At 33.0% G+C, this 24,272-nt stretch overlaps 1 protein-coding gene across 37 annotated transcripts in view; it reads left to right on the forward strand.

Annotated features, from left to right (window-relative positions):
- The window catches only part of LOC145243461 (RNA binding protein fox-1 homolog 2-like), a 486,106-nt gene that overhangs the window by 170,488 nt on the left and 291,346 nt on the right, over positions 1-24,272 (forward strand). The window contains exon 1 of one of the 37 annotated variants that reach the window (XM_080106377.1): positions 7,715-8,196. The exons of 28 other annotated variants lie outside the window; for them this stretch is intronic. In XM_080106377.1, coding sequence (XP_079962503.1) covers positions 8,110-8,196 — 87 coding nt within the window. In that variant the 5' untranslated portion in view covers positions 7,715-8,109. Of the gene's footprint in view, positions 1-7,714; positions 8,197-24,272 lie in introns of those variants that run through there. 8 more of the 37 variants (XM_080106380.1, XM_080106384.1, XM_080106394.1 and 5 more) reach the window with 8 other exon arrangements.

A 24,272-nucleotide genomic window follows, 5' to 3' on the forward strand; every position in this document is an offset into this window, starting at 1 on the left:
AATTCAGAAGTAATTATTATTTTTTTTTTTTTAAGAAAAGGAAGTAAGGAGGTATTTTGGGAGACTTACCTCTATAAGGCCACCGTTTGCGCATGTATGGAGTATTGTTGTCATATTTGTGCTGGTGCATCTGCTACTAGTCTCTCGCTCCTAGACAAGGTTCAAAAGAGAGTCGCCAACCTAATAGGTCCTGAACTGTCATCTAAGCTTCAGCCTCTGTCCCATCGACAAAATGTTGCATCCCTCTGCCTTTTCTACAAGTACTTTAATGGTGAATGCTCTGAAGAACTGCAAGCACTTGACATAAATACCCCTGTCAAGCAGCAAAATCCCACCCCTTCACAGTAGAGATCCCTAGATGTAAGAGAGCCTTCTACTCCAGTAGTTTCTTCCTCAGAACCGCTAAACTTTGGAATTCCCTTCCGGGTTCCTGCTTCCCCAACTGTACTGACATGCAGAAGTTTAAGTGTAACGTGAACCGACATCTTGCTGCCCAACTCCCCACATAGTACCCCTGTAGCTTATGTCCCTGATAGTAACCTGCCTATATCAAAGTGGCAATGTGCCTTGTTTGGGGTGAAAATGTAATAAAAAAAAAAAAAAGGAAAAAGACTATCAGATGAACTATTTAACAGAATTTTATCTATATTTTGATGTATTAATAGTGTAAATGTCGATGCAAATTTTTAATTTTTTTATTTCGTTACTAATGCAGAATATGCGCCATGCTGAAATATTATTTAGAAACCTATTCTTAACATGGAAAGAGGAGGGTATTTTTTAATTAATTTGTGCTTTCACCTAACAATTTGATAACCAAAAGATACTGTAAAAATTGAATTGAAAATCCTATTCTAAAAACGCATAACATGGTATCCGTATTCTGCATAAGTTCCTTTTATTTTTTAAATTGAAAGGATAGTTACAAAGGGAGGTGTATAAAAAGACAAAAACGTCCTGACGACACACGTGCAACACAGACTTATTTTTTCCCCAAAGTCACTTTCCAGCATCTTAATGGAACCACTTTATTCTAACAACACATGACATGATGTCACCTCTGATGAAATATTCCGATGAAGAAATGTTTTTTCTCTTTTTTTTTTTTTACTTGCAACCTTTTATTCCCTAACTCTTTATGAATAAGAAATAAATGCAAATATACTCTGCAGAATAAATGTTTATTTAAATTACTAAATTGACATGTTCTGTTCAATTGAGTTTCTTGAAAAACCTCGCTTCCTGACTTAAATACACCAAACATTGATGGTATTGTTTGTTCTCTCCCTTCCTTCCATTAGCAAAACGCAGTCATATTCTGCAAAGCCAATGAGAAAAATATTTCTCTACAACACAACCAAATTGAACACTATGAATAAATATTTGAAGATATAAAGAACTGGAAGCATAAAAACTTTTGCCAAAATAATTGAACCCAAAAACAAAACAATCAAACTAAACACTATGAATAAATATTTGGAGATATTAACAACTTGAAGCAGAACTTTTTTTTCCAAAATTACCAAATTCGGCATTAAATTAACCGAAAAAGAGTTGATATTACGTTTCTGAATTTTTGACACGAGGATTGGTTATTCTTATTATTTGAATTCTTCAAACTACTCTTCTCATCTTGAGTGTCATTTTCACAACGTTTCAGTCGATGTAACCTCATGCAGGGGTATCTTATCAAACTCAGGAACGTTTCTGTCAAACTCTGTAATTTGGACAGAATTTTGAACTGAACCCTTTATTTACTTCACAGGAGTAGTATGCTCTTGTTCTGTCAACCATGACTCGATAGACGTCCTAAGAAATTTGCAATTGCATTTTTCAGTCTCCTACACTGAGGATTGAACATTCAACCTTCAGGAGAAAATCACTTTTGCAAATGATTTTTTCCAACTACTCTAACCACTGCGCTACGGATCCTAAAGGTTGATATGTCATAAAAACCAAACAAACTGATTCAGCATTAAATAATCTGAAAAGGGTGTTTTTTTTTTTTTTTTTTTTTTTTTTTTAAAATGGAAATCGCTCCAGACAAAGCATGAAGCCATTTGATGTAAGGAGCCTTAAAAAAAAAAAAATTGTATTTCAAGGTCCAAAATTTGTCAATGATAAGTGTTAGATGGAATAGATTTTGACCCAGAAAACAGCAATTCTTCCCTCTTTGTCATTGCTACTAGAATGTGAGGACAAAAGGACAAAATATGGGAAGCGAGAAGTACAAAGCTGCTGAAAGTAAATCCAACATCCACTTTCTACTTTTTTTTACATGTTGTAAAATCAAACACCCACACTTAAAAAAAAATCTATTTTTGTGAAGAAAGTTAGATGTTTTTTTCGATGTGAGAATTCTACATCATAATTCTAGCATATAAAGTTATCTTGTCGGATTAAAAAAAAAATTAAACCTAAAAAGCATTTAAGTGGCCATGCCAAACTTTTCTTTTGATCAGCCATCTTTGTTCTGATATTGTTTTATATTGTTATTTTGCTACAGTTTATTTGAGAAAAGTGTGAACGGGCGAACGTGAATTTACAGGGTCACTCATCTTTTGTCTGAGGACCAAAAAAAAAATCACTTGTTATTAATAAAAAGTAAAATGCATCAACGATCTATTTCAGTTAGCTGATAAACATTTTTATGCTTCCTAAATTGAAAATATGCATTTTTATTCTTCAGTGTTTATAAAATGCTGCTGATGCTAGCTTTATACAAACTATAATGTTTATGCAATTTGTTTTTGTTAATAAAAAACAAGATATTAATATCAAATTGTTTACACGCAATGAATAAATATTTGAAGATATAAAATACTTGAAGCAGAAAGACTTGACGAAAACTCTTCACCAACAAATTGAACTCTCAAGTCGCTTTTCAAAAGGACAATGTTTCTTACTCTTATGGCTTGTCAGCCCAACTGGTCTTCAAAATACAGGTTTATGCATGGTTCAGCAAGTGAATGAGGGGTTTGTTTATGTTCGTGCGTCAGTTGCACGCTAATTTCTGTTACGTGTGGGTTTCATGATTACAAAAATTTATTCATTGCATAAAAAAATTCTGGTGGTAAAGAGTTAAATGACCTGAAAAGGGTTGATATGCCACAAAACGACCAAACCAAACTAAAATAGTTGAAGCTTAACAGTTTTTTTTTTTTTTCAAAATTACTGGATTCGGCATTAAATATTAACCGCATATGGGTTGATATGCCATAAAACAAAGCAACCAATCATTATGCCTCTTGGAGGACATAACAGATAGCCTAAAAGTAGTTTGAAAACATATCTTTCATATTAGGATAGACCTTTCTAGATATTTAACCTTGCTTCCCTTTTTGTAGCTGGATCACAGTAATCTTAGCATTTCCCCTCTCTTCTCGCCTCCAGTTGAAGCTTTCTTCACATTAAACAAACTGAAATCCATTTATTCCCCCTACCCGCGGCAATAAAAACCTTGCAACAAAACAATCGCTGACTATCTTTGGAACTGTAAGAAAAATAATACAACAATCCAGCTAGGCTGGTCTGGATATTGATTTGTTGGCCAGTGTTCAACGTGAGGTTATGGATTTATATAGGAAGAGTTTAGGGTTGGGTGAGATGCTCGCTTTCAGACTTACCATTTTTGAGGAAAAAGTGATATTTCTTTGAGATAATATCAGCGGAATAGACTAAAAATGATTCTCTTTATAGTGGAAGTAATCTCATTTGAGGAGATTTTGAGCAAGTGATTCCAGTGTTATTTAATGTGTTTATTGAAGCAAGTACTCAAGAGAAAATAGCCTTATGCCAGGCTGGTGCAAGTTATCAGTAAATTGTATGGTCCTTACTCTTTCTCCTTCCCTGCAACCTTTCTTTGTTTCATAGACGCGATGTTGCTTGTCAATCTTTTTTTAAATATAAATACTATAATGGTATGTGTTCTTCACAATTATATAAATACTATTATGATATGTGTTCTTCACAATTCTTTGATCTATTCCCTGCTTCCTTTGTTCCAGCTTGTTTGACTCGTTGGTCTAATCAATTCACTTTTTTTTAATATCTTATTGTAATACAGCTTCCTATTCTAGTAACTTTCTTTCCAAGAACTACAGGCTTGTGGAACTCTCTTCCTGTGGACTGTTTTCCTCTTAATTATAACCTTGGTCTTTTCAAGACTAAGGTTAATAGTTATCTTCTGTCTTTTCGATATTCATCTTTTGTTCTCGTTGAATCCTTAGATCAAGTGGTTTCACGCTGTAACAACATCTATTTCCGGGTACTTTCCCCAAATAAAACGTGATTGTGCTCCTTCTCTCTGACCTCTCTCCTCTTGAACGTCATCGTCAGTCTGTGCACACGTTCTTTTTATAGTCTTTTTCATTTTCCTTACAGTGAAGTATTTCACTCATGGTGTTACGTTATTTAACACAGCAGCCATGTAAATGGGTGCATACGTTTCGTGTTTGTTTGTGACATGTTCTAAATGTGTTACTAAATGTCTATTAGTGGTTCTTCACTTTCTGAACCCGTTTTACGTTTTGTGATCGTCTAATGTTCATATGCGTACGTGCGTGTGTGTGTGTGTGTACCTCCTATGTGTATCTTCGCCATACCTTTATCTTCTCTGCTCACTGAACCTGGTTCATCCTGACTTCATCTTGTTCTTAAAGGGGGCTGGAACCTTTTGGATGAAACACATTGACTCCAAGACGACAATTGGTTTTCATATTAGTTTTTATTTCACTTTCCAGGATGTCGCGCAGATGAAAATGGAAAGTGAGTTTCTTTGTTTGTAGTCTTAACAGTCTACATTGAGAGACACGTCACTCCCTCCCAAGAGGGGAGGAGAGACAAACGTAAAGCCCAACTGCTCTGCTTCAATTCCCAGTTCAACCTCCCTGATCTCCAGCTAACCTGATCACGTGACTCGCACGTAGATCCGATCAGCTGACCAGACCTTCCGGTAAACTTGTCTATGATCTAGCTTTGTCATATTTTGACAGGTTTTATGAAAACATCATCATATCCATCTCTTGTCTACCTCTCCAGTTAGATAGATAGAAAGATCGAGATGGACAGATAGCTAGATCGATAGATACATAATTCATTCTGTTCTATCTATTTCATAACAATGGTTCAGCATTTGCATACAGCCACCATACTCTGTTACATTAGAAACACAAATGGATCATAATACTTGACTTCTAAACTAAACTTGCTAAACTTGCTATAATGACTGAAGTTATGCATCTATGACCTGAAAGTTTAATCTCTCTGTTGTAGATATTGACGGTGTAAAATTCTAAGAAAGTGTCAGAAGCGGAGAGGCATCATTGAATTCCTTGCAAAAAGTGCATTAAGAATGGGTGTGGCAGAGCACAAAAGGTCTCTCGTAATAATGGTACCACTCCCGTCTTCGTAGCTCTTCAACTTTTTGAATTAAAAAAAAAATTTGGAATGATCCATTTTGTGTTATTTGGATTATTCAGGTTACTGTTGTTTTGTTTATTGTATTTATAGCATTACAGTTGATGTAGCCATCCTGGCCCCAATTGAAATGAATGGCTTTAGTCGTGGGGGAGCCCTATGTTTTGACAAGCTTCCGAGACTGACTTTAACCCCTTATCTGAAATGGAACACATGCATCAAATCTGTTGCCAAGATCACTGGGAAATTGGTTGGATCATTGTACCGCTCCAGTAGGTATCTCACTGCCGATGCAATCCTCTATCTGTATAAGAGCCAAGTACATCCTAAAATGGAATACTGTTGACACATCTGGGCAGGAGCTACTTGCCACGCCCTATCCTGCCTTGATAGTTCAAAATTGTCTTCGAAACCTAGTAGGTGATGGCTTTTTCTCTTTCCTGCAACCTCTTTTCCACAGAAGAGACATTTGCAAGCCTGTCTCTGCTCTATCGTTGTTTTCATTGCAAGTGCTCGTCTGTGCCAAACTTTTACATGATTTACATTCAAATAGCTACCACGATTTTTTCTAAACGATTTTCCCCACTCTTTATCTGTGCCTAACTCTAAACACAACTTCCATCAACACAGCTTTTTATTGTTGAACGGCTCGTATGTGGAACACTGTTCCACTAGCCTATTTTCCGGCCAACTACATTATGGTTGCCTTCAAGTCCAACGTTAACAAGTTCTTGTCGAAGCGTTCCCTTAAATAATCCCAATTCTACTTAATCTTCACCATTAACGATTAATCAACCCTTATCCACGAGTGGCCTTTGGAGCTTGATAAGTGGTGATTTCTTTGTAAAAAAAAAAAAACAACAAAAAACTTCTTCAGGTATGTTTTATCAAACTCTTTATGTGGAACTTGGAATTTGTACAGCTTTTCAAATAGAAACCTTTATTAGAATAATTACAACAATTGAAAAAAATAAACGGTCGACTTTGATCTACTTTGTGATTCTTTGGAATTCAAAAGTGATTTTGAAGCCTTGAAGTTGCAGAATCGAAAATCAATTTTGGCTTCAATTAACGTTTAAAGCTTCCTAGTCTCTCTTTACTTTACCATTATTTTCATAGATGTTCAAAAACTGAGTTCCAATCTTTGGTTTCCCCTTCTCAGACGTTCACAGTAAGAACTCGTATTACTACCACAACAGAAAAAAAAAATAGGTATTTCCTTTCTCCATCTATGTGCAGGCAGAATTTCCATGAACAGAAATTCTTTGCAAGAGCTTCTCTTACTTACGGAACACAACAGTACAACACTGCTTCTCTGATGGTTACAACTTAGTTGTTTTCAAATCCAATGTCAACAAATTATTGTTCTAAACTTCCCCATAAGTAGTCAATTATAGTTTGTATACCTTGATCAATTTTAGTACTCTGATAGTGTGCCTCATCTTTCTGCTGATAACCATTCTGTCTCATTAATCCTTATCCTCTAGTAGTTCTTGGCCTTGACAAGTAGTGACCAAACAGTATGAAAAAGGTATCCCAATTAATTTGTGCTTTAAAACCAAAGGAAAATGTTTGTTTGCAAGAGCTCTTATTCAATAAAGAAACCGTCTCCGTCTCTCTCGAAGTTCATAAACTCAAGATTGGTACTTCTGTCTGTCATATTTAGAATCCAAAAGACCAAAATATTTTCAGCATCAAATTGGAGAAGAGATAAAATAAATAATAAAAAAAAATCTTGTATAAATAGGAATGATTTGTCAAATTAAAAAAAATTCAAATTCAACGAATTTCTACTTCCTCCCCAAACTCAAGATAGGTGTGGTTGGTTGAAATATGAAGTGTTGTTTAAGTAATTAATTACTGTTGTTGGTGCCCCCCCCCTCTCACCCCTCATTCTTTTCTTTGGCTACTGAGTTTACTTAAAAGTTGGCTTTGACAAATTCTTTGCTTTGTCTAGTGGTGAGTTGTGTGTGTGTGTATAGAGAGAGAGAAAGAGAGAGACCCCTCTCACGCTTGTTTCGCATACGTCTCCTCTATCTCCCTCTTTTTCTCTTTTTCTCTCTTTCACTATGATTCTTAATCCCCCTCTCTCCCTCATTTCCTCTAACTTGTGCAATGTTCTAACAAAATTGTTCTTCAAAAGTTGATTGTCCTCAACTTTGTATAAGAGTAGATACTTTTCTTTCTCTCTTTCTCTCGCCCCCCTCTCTCTCTCTCTCTCTCTCTCTCTCTCACTTCCTGTTACTAAGTTTAAAAACCAAAACCCAAGAAAGAAAGAAAAAAAGAAAACAACAGCATATAAGTACTCACAGAGCACTTGCCTCTCCACCTCGTCTTCATACCCTCCCCATCCCTGTCATTGTAACCATCACCACTCCCTCCTATACGCACCAACACTGTACAAATCACCAGCATCCTACTGATTAAGACATCATACACATACACATACACATATTTATACATCACCATTCTTGCTTGTGTGTGTACTTCAACCTCACCAATTACTTTCTTTCTTTTTTTTTTTTTTTTTTTTTAGCTTTTGTTCTCTCTTTGTGTCCGGACATTTTTCTGTCCCATCCAAAGTTTACAAAAGTTTACAAAACTTCGAAAAAAAAAAAAAAGAATAAACGAACAAATCTGTCAATAACTCGATCTTCTTTTTAGACCAGCCGATTCCTTCTTGGTCACTTGATGACCACTTTGACTCCCTCCATACAGTCCTCCTCCACCCTACCCTTGGAATTTTACCCTCAAATGATTACCGCTGCCAAAACACAGGTTCGTCCTTGTATTATTATTATTATTTACTTTTTATTTTGCAAATTTTTTTTTAAAAACAATATTTTATAGGACTTTGCACAAAAACTTGGAAAAATTTGAGTAGTTTTCCGTTGTTCAGTAAACTTTTTTTATTATCCGGTGGTGGGGTAGGGGGATCACCAAAGATTAGACTATTCCTGTAATGATCCGATCTCTGTTGATTTTGGGGTGGGAGTTTAGTTCTGTGCAGTTCTAGGTGGTTCATCCTCCCAGGCTAGGCTATGCCTTTTCTCTTTGAGAAGAGGTTAGTTTATTGCTAATCGTCTGAGGCGCCCTTACCGGGGAATAACAACAGGGCTGCACAGGCACTCTTTGCAAGTCAGAGTGCTACTGCTCCTCCTCTTGGGCGGTGATTTCTCAATCCCACTTTCCGACTCTGGTGTGTAAGTTCTTGCAGTGGGAGAGAACTACATTATATATATGCTTTTACTTTATGGCCCTGATTGATAGAAGTATTTAAGACATTCTTAATACATGGGGAGAACCGTTTGGTTTTAAATATCCCATACGAGAAAGAGAAAGAGGAGAGAGAAAGAAAGAGATGGGTGATATTTTTTTTTCTTACTTACTCTACCATAATTTTCTGCAAGAATTGAACATTAAATTCCAAATAAATCGATCGTGAAATTTAAAAATAGAAATTAATATCGTATATCTTTATACTAATCCCACGTATTAAGCTAGTGTTAATATTCTTTAATCTGTTTTGTTTTTTTAAGCACGTATCCATCTAAATATATGTAAAATATAGTCATCGGCAAACAACTGTTTCGTTGTTCAGTATGATTGGAATAAATTACTACTTAAAAACCACCATGTTTTATTAGTACATTATTAGTTTTTCCGGATGCATTTGTTACCCATATTGTTGGGTAGTTTTCATTGAATTCTCTATACTCTGCAAAATATTTTTTGCAAATGTTTATTTAAATCTATAGGGATTATAATTTATCTATCCCAATCTAGATCTAGTAATTTGTGTGTGTGTATATATATATATATATATATATATATATATATATATATATATATATATATGAGAGAGATGATGTTTATGCTTCGTATTAAATAAATGTACATGGGTGTTATGGTCTATTTATAGATATTTATTTACTTATTAAACTTTTCAAAATCATATCAGTACTTTTAATATATTTGTTCTCCGATCTATCCCTCTCCATTTCTCTCTCACGCACACACACGTATGTATATCAGCTTCTCAGAATCGGAACTGAACCAAATTAACATGACAGACCTTGTATGCAAATAGAACTTAATCTTTCAGATAAAGCTTTATAAACTTAATAAATTAAGTTCTTAAGATCCCCCCCCCGTATATGCTTGTGTGTGTGTGTTTCATGGTAAACAACTGATGATCCCTGAAATAATATCAGGACTAGTGTGAATTCTTGGAAGTAAAATGATACAGTGATTACAAGAGATTAATTAACTTACTAAAAAAAATAATTTTCCGAGGAAAGACTTCTGATTTCTGATTTTTTTTTTTTTTTATAAATGTAGTTTTAAAGGTTGAAAAACTTCCAAGACTATATATTAGCATGTATCACAAGTTGGAAGGAAAAAAACAAAACAAAAAAAACTTTAAAGTGCTCGACCTTAGGTTTTACAAGAGGTAATTATTTTCTTTAAATACTATACACAGGGACACAGTAATTTAAATAAAATAATTATATATACAGAGATATAGATAGGCTTTTGTCAAACATACATTCAGTCAATATACAAATTCATTGCATTCTGTTTTAAAAATTTAGGTCATATTTTTTTTATAATTGTGAAAAACATTTAAAAATAAAACAAACACTCGGGAACATATCTACATCTGTCTATGAAGTATGTCATCTGATACTTTTGCTTGGTATTAGTTTTGCAATTCAGTTAACTGCTTCTCTCTTGAGAGTTTCAAGTTGGAATAATCATTAGTCATACCATTTGTTTGTAGTCAGCCATTTTGAACTTAGTAGGAACTTGTAATTCACAGTTAGTGACCTTTTGGCTGGCAAAGTGACTCACAGTCAAATAAATTAAAACTCTTCAGATTTTCCCTTTGTTTTACAATTTCTTTGTTTTAAAGTTTATACTTTATTTCTCTGCCAACTTCCGCCTTGAATTGTCCAGGTTGTAACTTAGTATTTTTACGGGTTTGGTCTACATTCTTCTCTCATAGTTTGTGAATAGACATTTTTTCTTGGTTATCGTTACTATTACGGAAAAGTAAATTAGTAAAAAAGAAAAACAATTTATCTTCCATAAAAATGGCCTATTTGTATTAAAAAATGTAAAAAACTTTTAAATATTACAAACAAGTATTTGGATTTGGAGTAAATTAGATGTAAATTCATGGTGTTTGGTTTTTAGTCCCTTTCAGTCTAGTTCCTATCCATAGTGGACATGCCCGCACGCGGGTTATTTTATGGCAAATTAAAATTCTCGAGTTTGTGTACACATAGATTCGAAAAAGTTGTCAAAAAACAAATATACAACAAATAAATGTTATCAAAGGCAAGATAAGTTACTTAAATGAATAATTTTGTGTTTTTATTTAACATACCATCTTTATTCAGCTTGAAAAACAATGTTTACCGATGTATTGGAAAATTTAAAATGGCGCCCGACTCTCTATTGAACACAGTAAGTTTGGAAAATAAGTTAAAAAGAAAAAATATACAAAATACTGTAAAAAAAACCACCGAATATATGTCAGCCTATGTCACGATAACATATATCGAGCGAGTTTCTAACAGTAGTTTGTATATTTTTTTTTTATTTTTAACTCATTTCCCAAACTGAACGTGTTCAGCAGAGTCCGGCGCTATTTAAAATTTTCCAATACATCGGTAAACACTGTATGTTTTTCGATCTGAATGAACATGTTACATTAAATAAGAACACAAACAATTTATCCAGTTAGGTAGAAAAGTAACTTATCTTGCCTTTGATAACATAGTTAATGAGACAGAAATGATTAACATTTGAAAGATGAAGAACACTATGTGAGTACAAATATTGATTCATGGTACAAAATGATTATTATTCATGGAACATTTTTTTTTGTTGACAAGACTTTGTCGACATTGGATTTGAAGATGTTAAATTAAATAAAAACACTAAAATATTATCCAGTTAGGTAGAAAAGTAACTTATCTTGTTTTTGATAGCATTTATTTGTTATATATTTGTTTTTTTGACAACTTTTTTGGATTTATGTGTACAGTAATACAAACTCAAATTCTCATATTAAAATTCTTATATTTTTTTTTTTTTTGCATTTTTTTTTATATACAAATTAGTAGGAAGACCAAAATAAATTGTTTTGACTAATTTCATAGCTGTATCTTCTTTTAAAATAATTTATGCTGCTAATAGAAATGATTATCATTTTTTTTCTTCTCTTTTTAAGATATAAGGTCGCCTACTTGAAACTAACTTGAATATGATGCAACTGTAAGAATTTATGTAATGATGAGGCGGCAGTGAAAGTAGTTCTTTTATTGTGTATTTGTTTGGGGAGGATTATTTGCATACACTTTGTATGAGATAAGACAAACAACGACCAAAAAAAAAACTTTCATCAGAAAGCAACATATTCAGCATGTTACACAAAAATATTGTGGCCGAGTGCTCTGACTACTTTTAAGTGGGCCACCCTTGTATACTTTTCTGTTAGTTAACTTAGTTTTACCACACAATAAAAAAGCTAACTGGACTTTCCATTCTATATCTATTAAGTTGTAATTTGCAAAATAAATAAATAAATCAAATAGATTTAAAAAAAAATTCTTATTGTTTCTCTCAATTTTTCTTGATCCTCAGTTGAAAAGAGGTTTTGTTTTGTCCATTGTTCCATTAGTTATTCTTCTAGTCTTATTTTCTTAAAACTGGTTAGTTTTTCACAACGTTTTGCCTTAGTAGCATATATTAGTATACTAGCAGAGTTACTCGATGTTGTCTGGGGCAAAAGTGTAACATATTTCTATTAAACTTATATCTCTTTCCATTTGTCTCCCTCCCTCCTCCTATCCCTCTTTTTTCCCTTCACCTAGCTCTTTCTTATGCAGTAGATTCCACGAAGAATAAGTTGGCATTTTCTTTCCAAATTAGTACGTAAAATGGTTTAAAAAAACCCGATTCCACGACTCCACCTACCATTCCTGACAAAACCTAGCCAATTTAACCCCCCCCTCCCCAAAGAATGAATAATTTTAAAATTTTAGATGTTCTTCATCCAGGCGATGCTAACAAAAGGTATACCAACTTTATAGCTGTTTGTTTTGTAGTTTTTTATTTTCAAGTGGACAGACACACACATATACATAGATACAGACAATTGACGGCTCTTTATATAGATAAAGATTGAGCACATAAAACTGATTGGATTTTTTAAAATTTTTTTTTATTTAGAGAGGGGGTGGGGGTAGAATGCTTTGGCTCCTTTCCCAAGGTGCTAAAAATAGACGAAAATGACAATTTTTTTTTTTTTTTTTATTATTATAGCAAATATCTTTTAAAAAGGGAAAAAGTTTTCTCAATTACTTTTTACATAAAATTCCCCCAATTTTAGGAATAATGGTTGATGGTTGTTGACATGAATCTCGTATTGACGATTGCAGGAACAATCTGGTTTATACCCCCCCCCTCTCTCGTGCGTTGCATTTTATCGCAATTAACAGAGTAAATTCCTAAGAATCAGCAAAACTGGTGAGTGTGAGCCACTTGACCTCCAGCTGTAAGGTTCTGCTGGGGCATGGCTGCTGTGCAATACTGCCCAACGGAGTGTGTAAATATCTGCAATGGACCATTTGTGAAAAGTTGAATATCGAATGCCGCAGTAAATCGTGGGAACATATCCACGTGTTGCACTTTATTACAACTAACTGAGAGTAACTTCCGAAGAATCAACAGGGTATGACTTTTTTTCCGATTCATTTTATTGTCAGTATTAGTTTCCTCGATTCCATCGGTGTGTTGGGTGGGGTTGGCATGTGAAAGCTGCCAACATCAGTAAGAACTCTGTGTCTGTGGAACTCTGTTCCGTCTGCCTGCTTCCCACCTGACTACAACTTGGATGTCTTCAAGTCCAACGTTAACAAATTCCTAATGAACCGCCCTCTTAAGTAAACACTTCATTAAATCTCCACACTAACGTACTGTGCTTGCAATAACCCTTATCCCTGAGTGGCTTCCGGGCCTTGATAAGTGGTGACCACCGTATAAAAAAAAAAAAAAAAAAAAAAAAGAAAGTGGTGCTATGGAACCAGTTTTGTTCGAACTTGGCACTCCCAGGTTGTCAGTCCGTATTGTTAGCTGCTTCACCATTTACAATTAACCAAAAGTACACGCGTTAGTTTTCCTTCAAATTATTTGACTAAGGCTTATTTACATAATTCAAACAGTAGTAATCGTTGCAATCACTAAACAATCCGCTAAACAAACATGGTTTCGTGATTTAGCAGTCGTCTTATACAACCGATATGTGATAAACTGATGAAAATTTGCTCCAATTTTTTACCTTGTCTTATCTGACGGTCGTCATATGCCAAAATATACAATATTTTCCTTTATTAAGCCATTGTCATAAAACCGTTAACAATAGAGGAAGGGAATGCATAAAGCTTATGGACATCATGGTAGTTAGCCAACACAAAACACTAAAAATGTGACAGTGGTACATGTTTATTCACACAGTTCTAAGACAACCCACTCAGGACTGTAGAATACAATGCAAAAGAAGATCGCTAATATATCTCTGAGCAAACACCAGTGTAATTATGCAGAAGGTCTAATGTGAATGTATATCGCTCAGGTTTGGTCTGTTCAGTTGTAGCACAGCATTGCGTTGAAGCAAGAAGCATGAAATAATCTGTAGGCAACAGAAGCAACTGTTACATTCCGGCGAGTAGACAGCAGATCTAATCCAAGCAAATCCAGAGGAAATGAAAGCATGCTTACATGAAATCTTTAACATTCTTCCGATTACTGACTTCTCATCGATAGTTCAATAGTCTGAGGAGTAGCCATTACTAAATGCTACAGGGATATGAATATCTTTGATCGCTGTTAATGATGGTCACATCTCTCATTCAGTTTGACCTTGTGTCACATCCACTTTATGTGGCAAAGAATGGAAATAGGTACATGAAAATCTGTTATTAATGACTGTAACGATATACCTTCGTCTTTTTGTTTTATTATTATTTACTGATAGTTATTCCATTTTTTTTCCATGTCAACATAAACGACCATCTCTCATTTGACAATATTGCTTATCTCTACTTACTTACATGGTCTACATCACGTTGAAACATTAGTTCTTATTAGATGAGCAAAGGTAAGCTATGTTGGTTTACATCAGTGGGTGACCATTTGAATCTGAACTGTTAGTTTGGAAATGACTCTTGGTGTTTTCGCTAGGAGCAAAGTGCCGTATCTATTCTGATATTAAAATGAATCTTTTCTGTTCTTTGTTAGTGAAGCAGAAATACTTCTAGACTGAGGCAATTTTAATTTTTGTTCTAATCAAGAGTGCTCTTTCTAGGGTAACTGGATTTTTTTCTCACATTAAAAACTGAACTTGTGCCTAACTTTGCCCTCGTGGGGAATGGGCAAGTAAAGAGGGACCCTAATGGATGCTGTAGCAGACTACAGAATTTGTCATGCTCAGTTCAAATCCACTTAGAACCATTGTGATCCATTAAACTCTTTAGCGGTGTGCTACTTGATTGCAGAATACTGCACAGTGGCATGGGCTCGATTTGCTCATGCTGTAAAGGTCGGCGTCGAGCTCAACAAGGCATACCATTACCAGCAACCTGAAATCGACCAACCTGCCATCTGTTTACAGGCTGTCTTGAATCGCTCTGCTGCAGGTCTGTTTAGAGGCGATAGCGAAGGCAGAACACAATAAGCAGAGCATCTACAATTGCCATTCCCAAATAACTAAGACATGTTGCAGTAACTACCATTCCACAAAGCCTTCACCATCACAGGCCTCGGCTAAACAACACCAGCATCCTTCCACTTGATGGAGTGGAAAATGTCTGTCGAAAACGACAACCACAATACCCTTCTGAAGAAGATCTCTAGGCAGGCTCTTAACTCCTCTGAACAGAGTGAGTAACACTCAACTGGGCTCAAGCAAAGGTTGCACAAGTGGGAGCAATATCCCAGCGGCACTGGCACCGGCATGTAGGCCATCGCACACAACCTCATGGACTGTCACCCGAATGAGACGTGCTCCAATGCGAACCTGAGTGATGCCTTGGACACTGTCTGATGATGGATCTTGAGATGGATCGAAACGCTATGATGATTAGTGTTCAGAAAGGTATACATAAGCAATCTACCCTCTCAAATATGCATAAAGTAGCAATTTATTTTCAATAAATCATTTACAATGAGTATAGTGCCTTAGCATCATGTAACCTAAAAAGAGTTGTTCTGCCACAAGTAAAGTGGTTGATCATAGTCCAGGGTGACTATATCGAAGCATAGGGGAGGGGTTACTCCACTTACTCTTGATCCTCACTTCATCATTTGGAGTGTTTATCAAGGTGGCATTTCTTTGAGTATTTGATATGATTCAACCAGAGATGGAACCTTGTCTCCGAGCTCATTAACCATTAAACACACAAATCAAATAAATTAATCTTGATTAAAGTTTATTTTGTGCATGTGGTCTACCTACTAACTTCTATTAATGGATCATACCTTGCAAGAATTTTCAGGAATTTGATTCGAATTTTTAGTGAGGAAAATTCTAAAATGTATAAAAGCTGCAATCTACAAATGAAATTCAGAAGAATGTTTATTGCAAAAAAAAAAAATTAAATTAAATAAAAATCAGAAGAGCATCTACTGCGCGCACATATCATTTGAACATCTGTGAAGATTATGAACAAGTGATCCTTAGTTTTTCTAAGTATTTTTTAGTCACCATGTTAATTAATTTAACCAGAGGTATTCCTGTTAGACTGCCCATTCAACAAGAAGTTTGCAGTTAGATTGTATGTATAAAGTGTTTTTTAGAGGTAGCTAACTTTAAATGAAAATAAATCACAGAAAAATACTTTTATCATGCAAATGTGTGGTTTATTTTGACAATTAACTTTTAGCATTTAAATACAAATAAATTTAAATACAATTTATGGCCCTCGCAGCTGGCGTGTATATAGCATAATCTAGAGGTCCAGTTTTCACAAACATTACGCATTAAATTAGGCTGTGTTTCAGCAATAATACATCGAATATTGCCTTCTAAGTGGTCTATTGTGTCTAGTTTATCAGTGGAGATATGAGACTTTACATATCCTCCCCCAAAAAATAATCTGATGGGGTGAAATTGCACCAGTGAAGTGTCCAGGTGACGCCTCCGTTTTGTGAAATTATCCGTTCATCAAATATTTCTCTCAGTAAATCGATTGTATCATTTGCAATTTGCAAAGGCTGCTTTCATGTCAGACTCTTCATGATGAATTGCCAAACCAAGCTGAACTCAAAATAATCGGTAGTTGCCAAATCTGCTACTAAAAAAGACCGGTTTGTCAATTTAAAGTTCGTTGCTTCTTAAAAAACGCATTGTATAATAAAGTTTGTTGGCATACTTAATCAGCACCAAGAGGAGATAATGGTGTCTAGGTGCTTAATGACACAAACTGACAACCTGAGTGTACCAAGTTTGAATCCAGTTCATTCCACTTTCATTTAGGATGTTGGCAAACTTCATGTGATCCCTCTCGTAAGTCTTGTAGATGTCTTCCTAGAAAGGATTCTAAAAGATATCGAGGGAAATGAATGGCAACAAAAATCATTTGAATTGTACAAAATGAAGGCAACAATCCACGCTAACAAATTCATGAATTGTTTACGTATTACACAGTGGCTTTGAATCACCGAAAAATGGTTAATTTTGTGATGTAACAAAAACCAACAAAGCAATTTTATCAAATGACTAGCTGGAGAGGGGGGGTTACACAGGCATCACCACATTATCAAGGCCAAGAGGCCACTCAAGGATAAGGGTTAAAGAGTGTACGGTAGAAATTGGACAATATAGTAATCATTAGTAATGAAAATTTGGTAAATTTGATAACTTATATGGAACAGCTCATCAAGAACTTATTTACGTTAGACTTGAACACAACCATATTGTAGTCAGCCGGAAAGCAGGAAAACGGAAGATAATTCCACAGGCGTGCAGGTCTAAGAAAGACGCTTTGTTCATGGAATCTACGTTTAGGTTTAGGCACAGATAAAGAGTGGGGGGAATTATTGATAGTGTTTTCAGCTAGACGTGTGTTTCTTGTGAAAGTTTGGCGAGGGGGAACCATAGACGGAAGCTCAGTCGAACACTTTCCATGAAAATAACGATACATCAGAGACAAACTCGCAACATCTCTTCTGTGAGATAGAGGTTGCGGGGAAGAGAAAAGGACATCTCCTACGAGGATACGAAGTCTATTTTGAACTCTATCAAGGCAGGACAAGTCCTTTCTAGGTTGCCCGGTTGTAAAATATAATTAAATATATTCATGCAGATTTCATATTTATTATTACATGGCCAGTCCTCTATTGAATATTATATTGTACTTAATATATAGTACTGATTTCAAAAGATTTAAAAAAAAAAAAATGACTTTAGAGCCATCAGCTAGAATCGAAACCAAAACATTAGCACTCCAGCGATGTTCCTTACAGTTTAAGTTATTTACAAATAGATAAGACAGATTTGAAATAAAACCACTTATTTGCGCATGTGCAAAAGAAATAGAAATATGTAGGTAAGTTGAAATTTTTTTTTTTACACAGGCATCACCACATTACCAAAGGCCATGGGGCCACTCGAGGATAAGGGTTAAAGAGTGTACAGTAGTAATTGGACAATATAACGTATATAGAACGACTCATCAAGAACTTGTTTACGTTAGACTTGAAGACAACCATATTGTAGTCAGCAGGAAAACGGAAGACAATTCCACAGGCGTGCAGTTCTAAGAAAGAAGCTTTGTTCATGGAATCTACGTTTAGGTTTAGGAACAGATACAGAGTGGGGGGAATTATTGATAGTGTTTTCAGCTAGACGTGTGTTTCTTATGAAAGTTTGGCGAGGGGGGGACCATAGACTGAAGCTCAGTCGAACACTAAATGCACATTTTTGCATTTCAACTTGCCAACATATTTCTGTACGCGTTATTCGTTTCCTGTTAATTTCAGTGCCATGTGACCATAATTTAAGAGTTTATCGGTTAAATATTTACACGCACACACATACATCTACTGTTTTATTTACATAGATAAAATAAATCACATGCCTCTTTCATTTAAATCTCTCCTACTTCTCACTCATTTTTTTTAATTTTTAATTTTTTTTTTTTTTTATAAATTCTATTGAATTCTACTAAATATACTTAAAAAAATTTTTTTTAAACAACCTGTAGTTTTGTTCTGGCTCATTCTATGTAGATATAAAATTTTGTTAGGAAAAAAAAAATCTTTTCCATGGGAGTGGTAATTTATCCCTAACCCACCACCCTCAACTTTATCACTCCCAAGGGAGTGATATCACTGCACCCATCCAATGTTTACAATGTGTAAGTAAGCACTTGGAAGAAACTCAACAAATTCACTGATGGTTTTAATTTGAAAAAAAAGGAAAGAGTTTTCTTTAATTTTTATTTTATGAGTTGTTAGAATTTGATCTGTAATTGTCAGCAGATTTTCTTTAATGTGGAAATTTAACCTAAACAGTTCACACCCAGAATTCCTTTAAATGTTTAATGGCTGATGCCAAAAGATTTAAATGTATTTTGCAATGGCTTAAATTTCGACAAAGTTATTTTTTCAGTTGTTTAATATGTTTTTGTAGACTATAATAACTATTTAACCAAAAATATGTCTCATTTCTATAGCTTTCGAAATAAATACTTCAGTCTCTAATAAAAGATGAAAGTTGTCTGTTTGTCAGTCTATCTACCTTTTCTCCATCTAAAGCAGACCTAGAAACCATATCAATTATAAATCATTGAAGTTTTAGAATTTTTTATAGTAAAATGTAGTGATGGGACGATTTCAATATTTTTCCCGATTCCGTACTAAAGTCCCGATACAATTACCGATTCTGTACTAAATTACTGATTCTGATACAATTACCGATTCCAATTCTTTATCTATCTCTAAATATTTAACTATATGGTTGTATTTTTCTCTGATTACCGTAAAAACACACATATTGAATGTGCAAATATTTTCCTAAACGTAAAAATATACTTGTGGGAAACGATCTATCGATTTTAGCTTACCCCATGGTTTAAAATCAATAAATATTTATTATTTTATCATTATTACTAGCAATGGAAGTTTTTACATTAAGCAAAATCAAATAAAAAAAGACAAAAGAATCGTTTTGGCATCGGAAAATCGGTACAAATTTTTCCGATTAATCATTCCAACACTACTAAAATGATGTAAACAAAAGAATTAACTAAAAATGTTGATTTAAAATTTTTTTGTAATTAAAAGTATGTATTTAAAAATATTTAACTTTATGCAGCGTTTTTTAAATTTTTTTTATTTAACTATAAGTATAGATTTAAAAATATTAATTTAATATTATAAAAGATAAAATTAGCTTTTAAAAATATTAATTTAATATTATAAAAGATAAAATTAGCTTTTAAAAATATTAATTTAATATTATAAAAGATAAAATTAGCCTTTAAAAATATTAATTTAATATTATAAAAGATAAAATTAGCCTTTAAAAATATTAATTTAATATTATAAAAGATGAAATTAGTTTTAAAAATATTTAATATTATAAAAGATAAAATCAGCTTTTAAAATATTAATTTGATATTATAAAAGATAAAATTAGCTTATAAAAATAGTAATTTAATATTATAAAAGATAAAATTAGCTTATAAAAATATTAATTTAATATTATAAAAGATAAAATTAGCTTATAAAAATATTAATTTAATATTATAAAAGATAAAATTAGCTTTTAAAAATATTAATTTAATATTATAAAAGATAAAATTAGCTTTTAAAAATATTAATTTAATATTAGAAAAGATAAAATTAGCTTTTAAAAATATTAATTTAATATTATAAAAGATAAAATTAGCTTTTAAAAATATTAATTTAATATTAGAAAAGATAAAATTAGCTTATAAAAATATTAATTTAATATTAGAAAAGATAAAATTAGCTTATAAAAATATTAATTTAATATTAGAAAAGATAAAATTAGCTTATAAAAATATTAATTTAATATTAGAAAAGATAAAATTAGCTTTTAAAAATATTAATTTGATATTAGAAAAGATAAAATTAGCTTTTAAAAATATTAATTTAATATTAGAAAAGATAAAATTAGCTTTTAAAAATATTAATTTAATATTAGAAAAGATAAAATTAGCTTATAAAAATATTAATTTAATATTAGAAAAGATAAAATTAGCTTATAAAAATATTAATTTAATATTAGAAAAGATAAAATTAGCTTATAAAAATATTAATTTAATATTAGAAAAGATAAAATTAGCTTATAAAAATATTAATTTAATATTATAAAAGATAAAATTAGCTTTTAAAAATATTAATTTAATATTAGAAAAGATAAAATTAGCTTTTAAAAATATTAATTTAATATTAGAAAAGATAAAATTAGCTTTTAAAAATATTAATTTAATATTAGAAAAGATAAAATTAGCTTTTAAAAATATTAATTTAATATTAGAAAAGATAAAATTAGATATTAAAAATATTAATTTAATATTAGAAAAGATAAAATTAGATATTAAAAGAATGGATAAATCGCCTATCGGTCGATTTATCCATTCTTTTAATATCTAACACATACTAATATTCTCGCATGTACACTGAGACTTGCTTAACAAGAAAAAAAAAGAAGCAAAACATTCAGATGAATATGTGTCATGCCGTAGTATTGATTGATTTTTTAATCTAAACACCGGATCCTAACTTTACGACTAATCAAGAGTAAGAGGGATAAATATCCAAGAAATAAATAAAATAATTAAGAATGACTTACAACTTTAAAATAGACTTTTCACCACTACAATTGCCCACTATAGGTGAGCGATGGATTTGTAAAGTGATTTCTACATTTGGAAAAATTGACTCCAAACTATATTTTTTTATTTTGTTTGTTCTTTTAACAGAGAATAGAGTTGCAATTCTAATGTATCTCTTGTTACGTAAGAAATACAATGTCAAGGAATCGAATATTGACCAAGGCATTTAAAATGAAAATCTCCTTTTCATCCTGACTGCGCGATGCTTGAGATCTATCGGTATACTAAATTCGAAAAGTAGAAAGTGGACCTTGGGTTTATTTTCGGCAGCCTCATAACTCTTGCTTTTGTCCTTTAGCTCTCGCATTCCATGAGCAATCTTTCTGACAAAATGAAAAGAATTGCTGTTTTCTGGGTCAGAATCTATCTATTTCACAATGGCCATTGGCTAGTTTTTGATCTTGAAGTATGTTTTATTTTCTTATAACAAGTGGCTTCATGCCTTGTCTGGAGCCATTTCCATAAAAAACAAATACTACTGATTTACCTACAAATCTTTATTGCGATAATTTATATCGTTCAAGGATATGTCCTTGACAATCAGTCTAATAGATGGTATGCTGCCTTGGCATCAGCTGGCCCTGCTTCTTTTTTGTGTGTGTGGGGGGGTATCATCATGTGCAGTCCTGTGAGATGCATCCTCCAAGGCATTACCTTCTCTCTTTGAGAAGAGGTTGGTTTATTACTGATCACCTGAGGCACCCCTACCATGGACTGCCAATGAGCCTGTTCATGGCTTTAGGTGTGCTGGCTTTTCTTTCCTCACCTTTGGAGCTTTTGCTTAGTTATCTTCCATGTTTATAGTTTATTTTTTGAGAGTTATCCAATAATTAGTTTTTGTGTATTAGTGAGATCATTTGTTGCTCTCTCTGTTGCTCATAAATTTGAAATTTCTTTGCTGTGTCGTGCTAAAATCTGAAATTTCTTTGCTCTGTCGCGCTAAAATCTGAAATTTCTTTGCTCTGTCGCGCTAAAATCTGAAATTTCTTTGCTCTGTCGCGCTAAAATCTGAAATTTCTTTGCTCTGTCGCGCTAAAATCTGAAATTTCTTTGCTCTGTCGTGCTAAAATCTGAAATTTCTTTGCTGTGTCGCGATAAAATCTGAAATTTCTTTGCTCTGTTATGCTAAAGTTTGAAATTTCTTTGCTCTGTCATGCTAAAATCTGAAATAATATTTTCATTGTTAAACATTTAGATTAAATGGACACTAAATAAAGATGATTCCGTTCTTTGTTGTGGACTTGAATTTTACTATTCGACAAAATTTTAATGTAAAAATGTCCATCTTGTTATTTGTCTGTTTTAATTTTCCCATTTTGAGCAGAAATAAATTATCTTCCGGCCATCATTAAGCAGAAAGTGAAAATCCGATAATATAAAAATTAAAACAAAAAAACAAAAAACGGAAAAAAATCAAAGAAAATAGAAACTGTCTAGAATAATGTCAGCCTTTATGATTACCGCCTAATTAAATTCTTATCTATTTTATAAGGTCAAAGTTCACTTCCTTATACAGAAATTCCGTCTATCCTTTCTGCTTTTAATAAAAAAATTGTTTGAATTTTTAATCTTTTCTCTTTTCATCGAATTTAACTTTTTTTTTTTTAATTTCAAATTAATTTAATTATCGTTTAGATAATTATTTTTCTTCTCTTTTTAAGCTTGAAAGCTAAAATTAACTTCATAATTACTGAATTATCGTGTATCATGAATTTTATGCAAAACATGCGCTACCTGGTTGAATTTTGACAATGATCACAAAATGGCCGAAAGGTTTCTTTAAACGTGTACAGCCAATTCAAAAACATACTCCTAAAGAGATATCATTTTTATTTACCATTGGGTAATGCTATCGTATGAGTGTATATCCTCCATCAAAAATGACGGGAAAATTATGCTTTGCTAGTGTTCACACTAATATTCATATAAAGTAACATCTGAATCTGGAGTTAAGAAAGAAAACGTCTCAATCTGGAAGATTTTGAATAAAGGAAAGAAAATATGTATAGATTGGGATGTAAAGCAAAACAAAAAACGTCTCATTATGGAAATAGTGTAGATAGTGTTGTCTGACTTATTTGCTTTCTTGATTCCCCTAAATATTTGAAATGGATTCGTCTCACCTTTCTGAATTTATTAGATGAGGATTGATTATTCGTATTATTTCGATTCTTCCGACTATTGTTATCATCTTGAGTGCCATTTTTCACAATGTTTCGGGTGATGTAACCTCCGACCTTCTTCAGGTGTATCTTGTCGAACTCGGAAATATCCGCAAAGATCCATGGCGCAGTGGTTAGAATACTTGGAAAATCAATTATAAAAAGTGGTATTCTCCTGAAGGTTGAAGGTTCAATCCTCAGTGTGGGCGACCAAAAGATACAATTGCGAATTACTTAGGACTTTTATCCAGTCATGGTTGACAGGACAAGAGCATGCTACCCCCGTGAAGTAAATAAAGGGGTTCGTTCGAAATTCCGTCCAGATTCTTGAGTTTGACCCCTGAAAAAGATTGGAGGTTACAACAGCTGAAACGTTGTGAAAATGTCACCTCACTGACCGTGTTTTACTTTTGTATATTGTCACACTCTTACACATGTTCAATATTTCTATTAACCTTGGTCTTATCAGATCAGGCCGTTTGAAGATACTGGTTTCCTGACCAAAAATGCACCAAATGTTGATGTTATTGTCTTTTTTTATTGCCTTTGTAAAAATCATGTTCTACAAAGTCAAAAACAAAACATTTTTTTTTTCTACAAAATCACCAAACCAAACCAAACACCATGAATAAATACTTGAAAATATAAAGTACTTGTAGAATAAAAACTTATACCAAAAATGACTGGATTCGGTATTTAACTACCCAAAAAGGGTTGATATACTGTAAACCAAACCAACCAGACCTTTTTCTTGGTT

The sequence above is a fragment of the Euprymna scolopes genome, chromosome 22 (genome assembly GCF_053919585.1).
Source record: "Euprymna scolopes isolate OS-2025 chromosome 22, ASM5391958v1, whole genome shotgun sequence".
Classification (NCBI taxonomy): Eukaryota; Metazoa; Mollusca; class Cephalopoda; order Sepiida; family Sepiolidae; genus Euprymna; species Euprymna scolopes.